This window comes from Neomonachus schauinslandi, chromosome X (genome assembly GCF_002201575.2).
Source record: "Neomonachus schauinslandi chromosome X, ASM220157v2, whole genome shotgun sequence".
Classification (NCBI taxonomy): Eukaryota; Metazoa; Chordata; class Mammalia; order Carnivora; family Phocidae; genus Neomonachus; species Neomonachus schauinslandi.
Genome location: NC_058419.1, coordinates 74,810,121 through 74,821,890, shown reverse-complemented (window position 1 = coordinate 74,821,890; position 11,770 = coordinate 74,810,121). Strand labels below are relative to the sequence as shown.

At 40.3% G+C, this 11,770-nt stretch overlaps 1 protein-coding gene across 2 annotated transcripts in view; it reads right to left on the bottom strand.

Annotated features, from left to right (window-relative positions):
- VSIG4 (V-set and immunoglobulin domain containing 4) overlaps positions 1-6,500 on the bottom strand; it is a 54,060-nt gene extending 47,560 nt beyond the window's left edge. Inside the window, exons 1-3 of one of the 2 annotated variants that reach the window (XM_021679671.2) lie at positions 6,365-6,500; positions 2,326-2,682; positions 1,285-1,566 (exon numbers count right to left, since the gene is read on the bottom strand). In XM_021679671.2, coding sequence (XP_021535346.1) covers positions 1,285-1,566; positions 2,326-2,682; positions 6,365-6,419 — 694 coding nt within the window. In that variant the 5' untranslated portion in view covers positions 6,420-6,500. The remainder of the gene's footprint in view (positions 1-1,284; positions 1,567-2,325; positions 2,683-6,364) is intronic. The other variant, XM_044911791.1, reaches the window with a different exon arrangement.
- Positions 6,501-11,770: the final 5,270 nt, after the last annotated feature.

Genomic DNA, 11,770 nt, shown 5'->3' with positions numbered 1-11,770 from the left:
ATATATATATATATATATATATATATATATATATATATATATATATACACTCACACACACCCCCATACACACACACAATGGAATATTACAGAGTCATAAAGGAGTAAAATATCATGCCATTTGAGAAAACATGGATGGACCTAGAGGGCATTATGTTAAGTGATATATGTCAGACTAAGAAAGACAAATACTGGGACACCTGGTTGGCTCAGTTAGTTGAGTGTCTGACTTCAGCTCAGGTTATGGTCTAGGGTCCTGGGATCAAGCCCCAGGTCAGACTCCCCATTTAGCAGGGAATCTGTTTGTCCCTCTGCCTCTGTCCCTGCCCCTCCCCTGCTTGTGCTTTCTTGTTCTCTCTCTCTCTCCCGTAAATAAATAAATAAATAAATAAATAAATAAATAAATAAATAAATAAATAAATAAATACAAATACCATGTGATTCCACTCATATGTGGGACCTAAATAAATGAATAAACAAAAAGTAGAATCAGACCCATAAACGCAAAGAACAAACTGATGGGGAGGAGAGTGGGGATATGGGCAAAATATGTGAGGAGATGTGGGAGATACAGGCTTCCAGTTAGGGAATAAAAGGGGATAAAAGGCACAGTAAAAAAAGAGTATAGTTAATGATATTATAATAGTGATATTATGGTAGCTACATTTGTGGTGAACATAGCATAATGTATAAACTTGTCAAATCACTATGTGGTGTACCTGAAACTAATGTAACATTGTGTGTCAACTATACTCAAAAAAAGAACAAATAAAAAAGATTCGAAGGGTGTCAGGAGCTAATAAAGATTCAATCATAGAGACAATCAGACATAATGGAAAGAGTATGTGATCTGTGTGCAAGTTCCCACTTGAACTTCCTAACTGTTAACCCCTGGGCAAAAAAAAAAAATTCCCTTTCTGATTTTCACTTTCTTCTTCTGTAAAATGTGAGTAATGATAGCTATCTCATGAGTTAAATGTGGGATTCAGTTACAGAATGTGTGTTAAGTTCTTGTGAATTGTATCTGGCAAATATGATTTGCTTAGTGAATGTCACTTTCCCCTTTACCATCTTTATCTTCTTAACCTATAACATGACAGGTGTTGTCTCCAGCCTTATTACCATCAGTCTGGAATTTTTCTTTTTTTGTGATTGTACAACCCAGGACACCCCCTCTCTCCACACACACAAACTCTCTTCTCTGGAATAAAGGCACTACTGTACTGAGTTATCTCCAGTACAAGGTGGTCCATTGCTAGGATCACCAAGAGAAAGGGTTGCTTACCTTTGACCACAAACTTCACAATGTTGCTGCGCTGCTCAGAGCCTACCCGGCCCTTGGCAGTACAGAAATAGGAGCCCGAGTCAGCCACCACGGCAGGCTTGAAGAGTAAGGTACTCAAGACTGCTACTTTGATGGGTTCTTGATTGTTGGTCTGTTCCTTGTACCAAACATAACTGATGGGAGGAGAACCCCAAGCCTGGCATTGAAGGCTAATCCTCATTCCCTGGGGCACTGTGAAGCCATAGCCACTGCCAGTCATCACTGTGGGCTTGGAAACAGAGACTGCAAAGTGAAGACAAGAGAGGAGGCTCTGGGAAGTTACAAGAATATGTGAAGACAAGGCTGAGTCATCCTTGCTGGGTATAGGGATAATTATATATCTGCAAAGGGAACTAAAAGGGGCTCCTGACTTGGGAGGGGGTAAGAAATAGGATAATGTAAATAAAAATAGCTTTCTTTGGAAGATTAGGTACTGTTTTGTGTTATCTGGAGGTTTGGATTATTTGGATTTACAAATCAACTGATTTTTTTTTTAAATATAGAGAGAGATTATTTTAGCCTTTAGTAGATAGAGATTTTGGATTATCTGCAGTTTTGGATTACCAGGGCCAGGTTTTCACAAAACTGTCAAGTCAGCAAAATGTATCTTGGCTAACCCCCGTATCTCTTTCCCCAGATCTTCTCTGTCAGCATCTATTTACTCTCCAATACTCTGATAAGATAGATATACTTATTTTTATGAGTTTTAAGACCCATAGCTGAAGGAGGGCAACCAGGGTGTGGATGCTAGAATTTCTGGGATGCTTGAAGGGGTAGAGATTTGAGGGCCAAGAACCCTTCCCAACATTTCTTAAATTATACTGTGAGAGTGATGACCTTGAGGATCCTCTCCCTGTCCACTTCCCCTGATTAGCACATATGACTGAAGAAAGCCTGTGTACAAGTAAATAAAATTCTCTGGATTTCTAAAGCTTTCCTAGTATTATAGTCCTCTGTTTGTTCTTTGTCACTCAGTGCTTTCCTATCATCACAGTTACTCACGTTTCTGGACACGGAGCTCAATGATCTTATCTCTCACCACTTGGTTGCCATTAGGGGTCTGCCAAGTGACTTCACATGTGTAGTGGCTCCGGTCATCCATCTCCAGGGTATTCAGGTGGAGGGACACATCTCCTGGAACCTTGTGGTTCACTTGCAGACGGCCCCGGTACTTTGCTTGCTGGATATGGTCTCCAGAGGAATCACGTAGGAAGATGGTGACTGGGTCCAAGCCACGTTGTACCAGCCACTTTACCAAGACTTGAGTGTAGCCTTGCAGAGAACCATAGGTGCAGGGAATATTCACATCTCCTTTCCAAGGCCCTGTCACACTCTCAGGTGCTTCCAGGATGGGATGGCCTGAAAAGGAGGAAGAAAGTGGACATAGATGGCACACCCGCTTGGGAGCTAGGATGGCAGTGGCAGACCTCAAGAGACTTCTGAGAAACACCTCTCAAATTTTCTTCCATCATACTTTTGGATTCCATGTGCCCTTTTGTTCTCTGCCAGCCTTCCCATCAATCAGAACCAGTCCTCAGAAGGAAAACTCTTAACACTGTTTGGCTCTTGTCTGTTTCAAGTTCCTTTCCCATCACTGCCTTGCTGTGAGATGACCCTGGATAAGTCACTTTCCACCATGAGGACCCATTTTCTTTATCTATAATGTAGAGTTTGAATGGAATGATCTCTAGGGATTCTTTAAACTCTGAAGTTCTGTAAGTCTATGAAAAAAAACTTCTTTCAGTATTTTCCAAAAGAAGTGTAGGAGCAAATGCGGAACAGTTGTGTCTAGGTTATTTTATTATGTAATTATATACCTGGAGAAATGTGCGGGCTGCAGAGCTAAGAAAGAAAGGGCCATATTCCCCGCTTATTCCCTATTGCTCCCTCAGAAAGCCTCAGTATTTGGGTCCCTGACCCTAAGTCCTTCTCTGGAAGGGAGGAAGGACACAGGGCAATTCTGAGGGTTGAAACTTGTGTGAAATGTACTCCTGTTTAACAAAATCGTTGGTTATTGTTAAGTTTGAAATCTGCACTTTGTAAGCCTGAACTTTTTTTCTGATTTATCTTTATTTCCCTTTTGCTTTCTCTTAGATTTCACCAAAGGTACATTGGAAAATTCCATCTTGAGGAGGAATGGAGAGGAAAATGTCTGGAAAGGAAAAGGGTCTGAATAAAATCCTAAAGCTGGCTGTGGTAGGAATGGTAGTAGGACCAAAAAGAGATTGTTCCTTGGTGTGCTGGGGAGGGAAACATGGTGGAGAGGAATTGGGAGTGTTGAGAGAGGCATCACTTCCTATTAGAAATTTTCATTCAGGGTGCCTGGGTGGTTCAGTCAGTTAAGTGTCTGCCTTCATCTCAGGTCATGATCCTGGGGTCCTGGGATTGAGCCCTGTGTCAGGTTCCCTGCTCAGCAAGGAGTGTGCTTCTCCTTTTCCCTCTGCCCCTCTCCCTTCTCATGCTCTCTCTCTCTGAAATAAAAAAAAAAATCTTAAAAAAAGAAATTTTCATTCATAAGCTCATATTTTGAGGATTTTGTGTTTTATTTAACTCCAACCAGGAGTGAGGGATTCTATGTAGACAATTTATTTATGTCTGTCCTAGAAGAAGGAGGTTCAAAATGTGAGATATTACTGAATAAAAGCCTGTTATGTAGCCCAGGATTCTCAGGCTTCAATCAAACAAATGGTAGGGTGGGAGCATGCCTTCTAGCTCCCAGAATTTGTTGCCAAGTACCAAGTCCCAGGGGAGAGACTAAAGTCAGGCTTCTAGCCTGTGCCCTCACCATGGATTCTTAGAACATCAGAACATCACTAGCATATTTGGCCTCAAGTAGAAAAGAATAAATAAACATGAGTCCATGTTGCTAAATCCGCCACATAGTCTCTGGAGAGTTTCAGATTAGGCAGGGAGCAGAACTCAGATCCATGAATGGGAGTGCAACAGGGGCAGATTTTGGTTTGCCCTAACAATGAACGTTATAATTAATTAGAGCTGTTTATTGATGAACTAAGCAGTCTGGGAGAAGTTCTGAGCTTTGTTTAAGTCTTGGACAGCATTACTCCTTAAGATCCCCTCCAATCCTAGATGATTCAATGCTAATAGGCTATAATGGAAATGGAAGTTAAATAATTACATTTTCTAGCTGGTGGTGAACTTTCACCAGATGGTGGTGAGTGTCACTGTACTATTGCTAGTTCAGGCCTCCATATGCATTCAGATGCAGCTTATCATCATCATGAACATGCATGTGTCACTTACAAGCACACACATACCAGCCTTAAGCCCCATGAAAACCATCTGAACCTTTCAGTTTAATGTGCTCTTTCCCATTAATCTTCCAGCTCTCACAAATCTCCTGCCCCTCCTCTGAAAAGCATTCTTATATACTTTTCCTGACAACAAACAGCATTCTGCTGTGAGGACATCTGGAACAGCTGAAAATGCCTTTGTCTATGTGTATGTATATCTTCCCTCTGGCCTTGGGGGAACTGCAAAGCTTGGCTTGCATTACCCTCTCTGGGAACTTACTGGGGATTCTCACATAGCCCACTCTGGCCTGTCAATTATGTGAATAGCCAGTCTCAATTTCTCAATCTTGAAAGTCACTTCTAAAAGTATGTCAGGCTTGATTCCTACATTCCAGAATAGGGGCATGGGACAGAGTTAGTAACCAGACTTCAAAGAATTACATGTTTTTGCCCCCTTTACTTCCTCCCTTCCTTCTTCTTTCCTTCCTTCAGTGTATCCTTCCATCTAATTTCTATTCTTCCTCCTTCTCATTTCCTCCTCTTTCTCCTCCTGCTTCATTAGTATCACAAAGAGACAGTTTATGGTAGGCACGAGGCATCACACACCTAAAAAAGACATTGTATATTATGTACTCTGATTTCCAAAGTGAAGGTAACCTCAATAGAATTGACTTATACCTTCCAACTATCCTTGTTGTTTTCAGAGAGCCTAGAGAAACACTGAATAGAAGGGACACCAAGCTAACATATATCTGGCATCTCCCTCTAAAGATATGGAACAAGTAGATGTGCAGTAAGAATCCCTTTGCTGTATCTTGGGTCTCTCTTAGTTATTACTTAGGCTTAGTTACGTAAAAGTCTATCTCAATTCTCAGGGGTGTAAAAGAGGATGGAGGAATACTCAAGGAAATAATGCTTCTATGGGATAGTAAGACCTCTTTTCGGATACATATCCAGCATTAATTTCCCACACGTAGCCTGGACAAACTGGGCCATATTCACAGGAAACTGAGTTACCCCAGGAGATGATAAGAAACAAGTCCTGTGAAGACCAGTTGAAGGAGTTAGGGCTTGTTTATCTTGGAAAAGAGATGAATCAAGAGGAATGATGTCTGCCCTCAGAACTCTAAAGGGCTGTCACAGCATCGAGGGAGTAGATATGTTCTATGTGTCTCTAAGAAAAAGAGCTAGGGCCTTAGAATGGAAGCCACAAGGAAGTATATTTAGTTCAACACAAGGAAGAACATCTTAACATTTGTAGCTGCCCCTGGATAGACTAGATACTCTGGAAATGTCATCAACTCTCAGTCACTGGAAGTTATGTGAACAGATATTTTGAGCACTGTTCATAACAGCCAAGTTCTAGGTCACTTTTAAGGTCCCATCTAGCTTTTAGACAACATTCCTTCTTTGAGGGTTGTATATATTAACAGGGATCAAGACCTGGAGACAGAGGGGTTAATGTATAATGGTAGAATTTCAGGTGAAATAAGATGGAGGAGGGATTTGGATGGCATTGGGCACCTTCTTAATGTCCCTGAGATATGACAAGTACTAGAAAATCATGTGGATGTTTTTCAAGAGAGGATCTTTTTCAATTTCCATCCAAACTTACCTCCTGGCTTCTTCAGCAGGCTTCAACTACCCAAAGCTGAGAGAGTCTGCAGCACAGTCTGAGAACATTCACCTATTCAGCAGGAATAGGCTTTCCCCAGTAGCCATTCAATCCCAAACCCCCAGCCTTTTGCTGGTGCCAGCGGTGGTAACCAGGCCCCCATTTGCTGCCTTACCATAGGTGACCACTGTTAGGTGGTTCAGGAGCAGGAAGCCCAGTAAGAGGCCCATCGCAGCCAGAACCACTTCTGTCCTTTCTTCTCGCCTCCTGTTGTCAAAGAGGCTTGAACTTCTGATGGCTGCCAGCGTCTGTGCTTGCTCACTTCCCTTCCTTCTCTATATCTCTCACTTGGATTCCCAGCCCCATCTCACATTCTCCTTCCTTCCCTATTTCAGCACAAGTCACGTGAGTATCTCCACCCTCCCCTGCCTGGGATTGGAGGTTCAGGGTGAGTGAAGAAATCCCCCCAACCCCAGCGTGTTGACTTGACTTTCCATGGAGCCAGTAAGGTTCTCTGGTCTTTGATCTCCCAGGCTGTGTTTATTTTAGGTTTCTTCCACAAGACTCAGAGGTAGGGGGGTGACCTTTGGGATGAGTTTTCTCACTCCAGTATGGTGGTATTTTCCTTTCTGGTGGGCCTAGGAAGGAAAGATCAACATTGCTGACCTGTGCAATATTCAGCAGTCATACTGTTAACTCCTGCCTGATACACTTTTGCAAATGAACAGTGTTGGGAGTGGGTGCCTGTGGGCTTCAGAGTATAAGAGATTAAGTGTATGAAAGAGCTTTCTACAAATCAAAGCTTAAATAATTGGCAAGCCCATGGATAAAGTTGTTATGGGGATATATATTCCCATATCTCATATCTTTGAATCACTTTCTCCAATAGCTCCACCTCTTTGGTGGTAAGTGTTCCCATTAGTGCTCATTTGGGGTCTATTATATTTTTCTTAAAGGGAAAATTAAGTTTAACATCCAGTGTACTTGCCCATTGACCAGGTAGTGGTATGTCTATTAGGTTAACTTTTCAATGACTTTTAATTGGTACATATCTGTGATCAGCAAGAGAGAGGCATTAGGCTTACTAAGAAGCTTAATTGCATCACTTCACAAGCCCCAGAGTGACTGTAAGTTCGCCAGCAGGCTACCCCTAGGTTTGGCACTGCTCACAGTCTACTAAACATTGAAAATATAAACACCTCCAAAAGGAGAAATACATCAACAAATTCATACCAAACTGTAAGTAAAGTCGAAGCTTGGCTTCTTTTTTTAATTGGAGGGATAAGAGAGGCCTTGGTTGGGGAGGGGTGAGCTGTGTAGAAAGGGGTAATGAGACCCCAAGGACAGACAGTATCTCCTCCACATGCTTGCCAAGGGGTAGTTATATACAGATGATTTGGGACTGGAAAAAGGCTAAGCAAAGACTACAGCATTTCAGGCCCTGACACTGTTACATGGAATTCTGTCAAGCACCTCTGCTTCCCAGATTCAATCCCTCTCGTCTGGTTGTCCCTTGATTTTTGGTTATTTCATTCAGTCCACCTCATTTGAACTTCTAGTCATTGTTTTCCATTGGGTTCCTCACACAGAGAACCCTGAGCTTTGGAGAGCCCCTTTTTTGTATTTTACAACGAAAACCCTAACAGACACACACACACACACACAGGCACACACACACATGCACATGTGCATGCACGCACACACACACACACCTCCCCTTTATGGTTTTTCCTAATGAGGAGCTGAAAACCCATGCCTCATTGGACTAGTGTTAATTTCTGTCTGACCTGGTGACTGTATTTTTGAACTGCCTCTGGCCTCTTGTTAGGACCTTCTAGATGTGAAGATAAATGTCCCAGAAAACATGCACAGCATTTCTCTGGGGAAGAATTCCAATCCTGCAGTGGGATCAGTAGCACTGAGAAGAACATTGAAGAGGAAGTCAGGAAACAGAGAAGGGCCTGGCTCTGCATCTACTTCATTCTGAGAATTTGAGCAAGTTAAATCTGAACTTCAGCTTCCTCACTTGTAACATGAGCACTGTTAGATTTGATGTTTACATCATTTAAGATTTTTAAAAATCAAACTACACTATACATACAATAACAACTATAAAAATGATAGTCACTATCTCTTGAACTTTTACTCTTCCATGCCCTGTACTAAGCACTTTTCATGGATTAATTCATTTGGTACTTACAATCTTTCATGATGAGTATTGTACTCTTTCCTTTTTTGCAGTTTTTATTTTAATTCCAATTAGTTAACATATAGTGTTATATTAGTTTCAGGTACATAATAGGGTCATTCAACACTTCCATACAAACCTGGTGCTCATCACAGCAAGTACATTCCTTAATCTTCATCACATATTTAACCTTGACCCACCCAACTCCCCTCTAGTAACCATCAGTTTGTTCTCTATAATTAAGAGTCTGCTTTTGACTTCTCTCTATCCCTCACTGTCTCTCTTCCCTTTGCTCACTTGTTTTGTTTCTTAAATTCCACATACAAGGAAATCATATTATATTTGTCTTTCTCTGGCTGATTTATTTCATTTAGCATTATACTCTAAAGCTCCATCCATGTTGTTGCAAATGGTAAGATTTCATTCTTTTTTATGGCTGAATATGGTTAAATATGTAATATTTATATATTATATATTTATATATAATCCTCTTAATCATTCGTCAATCAATGAACACTTAGGCTGCTTCTATATCTTGGCTATTGTAAATAATGCTGCTATAAACATAGGGGTGCATGTATCCCTTCAAATTAGTGTTTTAATATTCTTTGGGTAAATACCTAGTAGAGCAATTACTGGATCATAGGGTAGTTCTATTCTTAACTTTTTTAATATTATCACTTTTTTTAAGTTGTTGTTTTAATTCCAGTTAGCTAACTTACAATGTTACATTAGTTTCAGGTGTATACTATACTAATCAACAGTTCTATACATCACCCTGTGCTCATCATGACAAGTGGACTCCTTAAACCCCATCACTTACTTAACCCATCCTCTCACCCACCTCCCATCTGGTAAATCATTTTGCTCTCTATAGTTAAGAGTCTGTTTTTGGTTTGCTGATCTTTCTTTCCTTCCCTTATGTTCATCTGTTTTGTTTCTTAAATTCCACATATGAGAGAAATCATATGGTATTGTCTTTCTCTGACTGACTTATTTCACCGAGCATAATACTCTCTAGCTCCATCCACATCACTGTAACTGGCAAGATTTCATTATTTTTTATGGCTGAATAGTATTCCACTGTATATAAATACCATATCGTCTTTTACCTATTCATCAGTTGATGGACACAGGCTGATTCCATATCTTGGTTATTGTAAATGATACTCTAGAAAAATAAGAGTGCATGTATCCCTTTGAATTAGTGTTTTGGTATTCTTTGGCTAAATACCTAGTAGTGCAATAGTTGGATCATAGGGTAGTTCTATTTTTAACTTTCTGAGGGACCTCCATACTGTTTTCTAGAGTGGCTGCACCAGTGTGCACTCCCACCAGAAATGCAAGAGGATTCTACTTCCTCCACATCCTCACCAACAGCTGTTGTTGATTTTAGCCATTCTCAAAGGTGTGAGGTGGTAGCTTATTGTAGTTTTGATTTGAATTTCCCTGATGATGAGTGCTGTTGAACATCTTTTCATGTGTCTGTTAGTCATCTGTACATCTTTGAAAAAATGTCTATTCAGGTCTTCTGCCCATTTTTTAATAGGATTGTTTTTTGGGAGTTTAATTTTTTTAGAGGGTGTTGAGCTTTATAAGTTTTATATATATGTAAAATGTTATGTTAGTCACCATATAGTACATCATTAGTTTTTGATGTAGTGTTCCATGATTCATTGTTTGTGTATAACACCCAGTGCTCCATGCAATACATGCCCTCCTTAATACCCATCACTGGGCTAACCCATCTCCCCACTCCCCTCCCCTCTAAAACCCTCAGTTTGTTACTCGGAGTCCATAGTCTCTCATGGTTCACCTCCCACTCTGATTTCCCCCCCTTCATTTTTCCCTTCCTTCTCCTAATGTCCTCCATTCTATTCCTTACGTTCCACAAAGAAGTGAAACCATATGATAATTGACTTTCTCTGCTTGACTTATTTCACTTAGCATAATCTCCTCCAGTCCCATCCATGTTGATGCAAAGTTGGGTATTCATCCTTTCTGATGGCAGAGTAATATTCCATCGTATATATGGACCACATCTTTATCCATTCATCTGTTGAAGGGCATCTCAGCTCTTTCCACAGTTTGGTTATTGTGGACATTGCTGCTATGAACATTGGGGTGCATATGGTCCTTCTTTTCACTACATCTGTGTGTTTGGGGTAAATACCCAGGAGTGCAATTGTTGGGTCATAGGATAGCTCTATTTTTAATTTTTTGAGGAACCTCCACACTGTTTTCCAAAGTGGCTGTACCAACTTGCATTCCCACCAACAGTGCAAGAGGGTTCCCCTTTCTCCACAACCTCTCCAACATTTGTTGTTTCTTGCCCTGTCAATTTTTGCCCTTCTAACTGGTGTAAGGTGGTATCTCAATGTGGTTTTGATATGAATTTCCCTGATGGCTAATGATGATTAACATGTTTTCTTGTGTCTGTTAGCCATTTGTATGTCTTCTTTGGAGAAGTGTCTGTTCATGTCTTCTGCCCATTTTTTGACTTGATTATTTGTTTTTTGGGTGTTGAGTTTGAGAAGTTCTTTATAGATCTTGGATATCAGCCCTTTGTCTGTAGTGCCATTTTCTCTTTCCTGTATAAAGAACAGTTTGTAAAGAAAACTACAATCTTTAGAAAATTAAGTAAATGAAAATACTCTTCTGTCAGTTTTGCCAATCTCTCAAGAGATGAGTTTTTACTCAAAGTATTTAACTAAATTCTAAGACTGATTGGCTGATAAAGACACCAGTACTCTTGGGGCTCCTGGGTGACTCAGTCAGTTGAGCAGCCAACTCTTGGTTTTGGCTCAGGTCATGATCTCAGGGTCATGAGATCAAGCCCTACATCAGTCTCTGAGCTCATCATGGAGTCCGTTTGAGATTCTTCCCCCATCTCCTTCCCTTCCCCTCTGCTCTTCCCCATGCTCATGTGTACTCTCTTTCTCTTTCTTTTGAAAACAAATAAATAAAATATTTAAAAAATATACCAGTGCTCTCTCTTTCTACCTAGAGTATAAATTTAATTAAAAAATTAATAATGAGAGGTAAGTCCACTTGAAGTTGATGGGAAAAAAGGTATGAAATCATACTTGCAGAAGGATCAGAACACTTATCATCCTCGTCCTAACCCCACCACTTACTACTTAGTTAATTGACAAGGCAATTAACCTCTTTGAATCTGAGTTCACTTTTATGTAGCCTAACGATAATAATAACTGCTTTTATTGCTTCGTGAATTATTGTGAATATCAAATGAGATAATATATATGAAGAGTCCTGAAAACTGTTACATAAACTTGAGAGAATATATTATGATGTCTCTGATTTTAAGACAAAAATCATGAAAAAATTACCAAAGGGATGTGCTACAATAAATTTGAGTTTGCACATGGCATT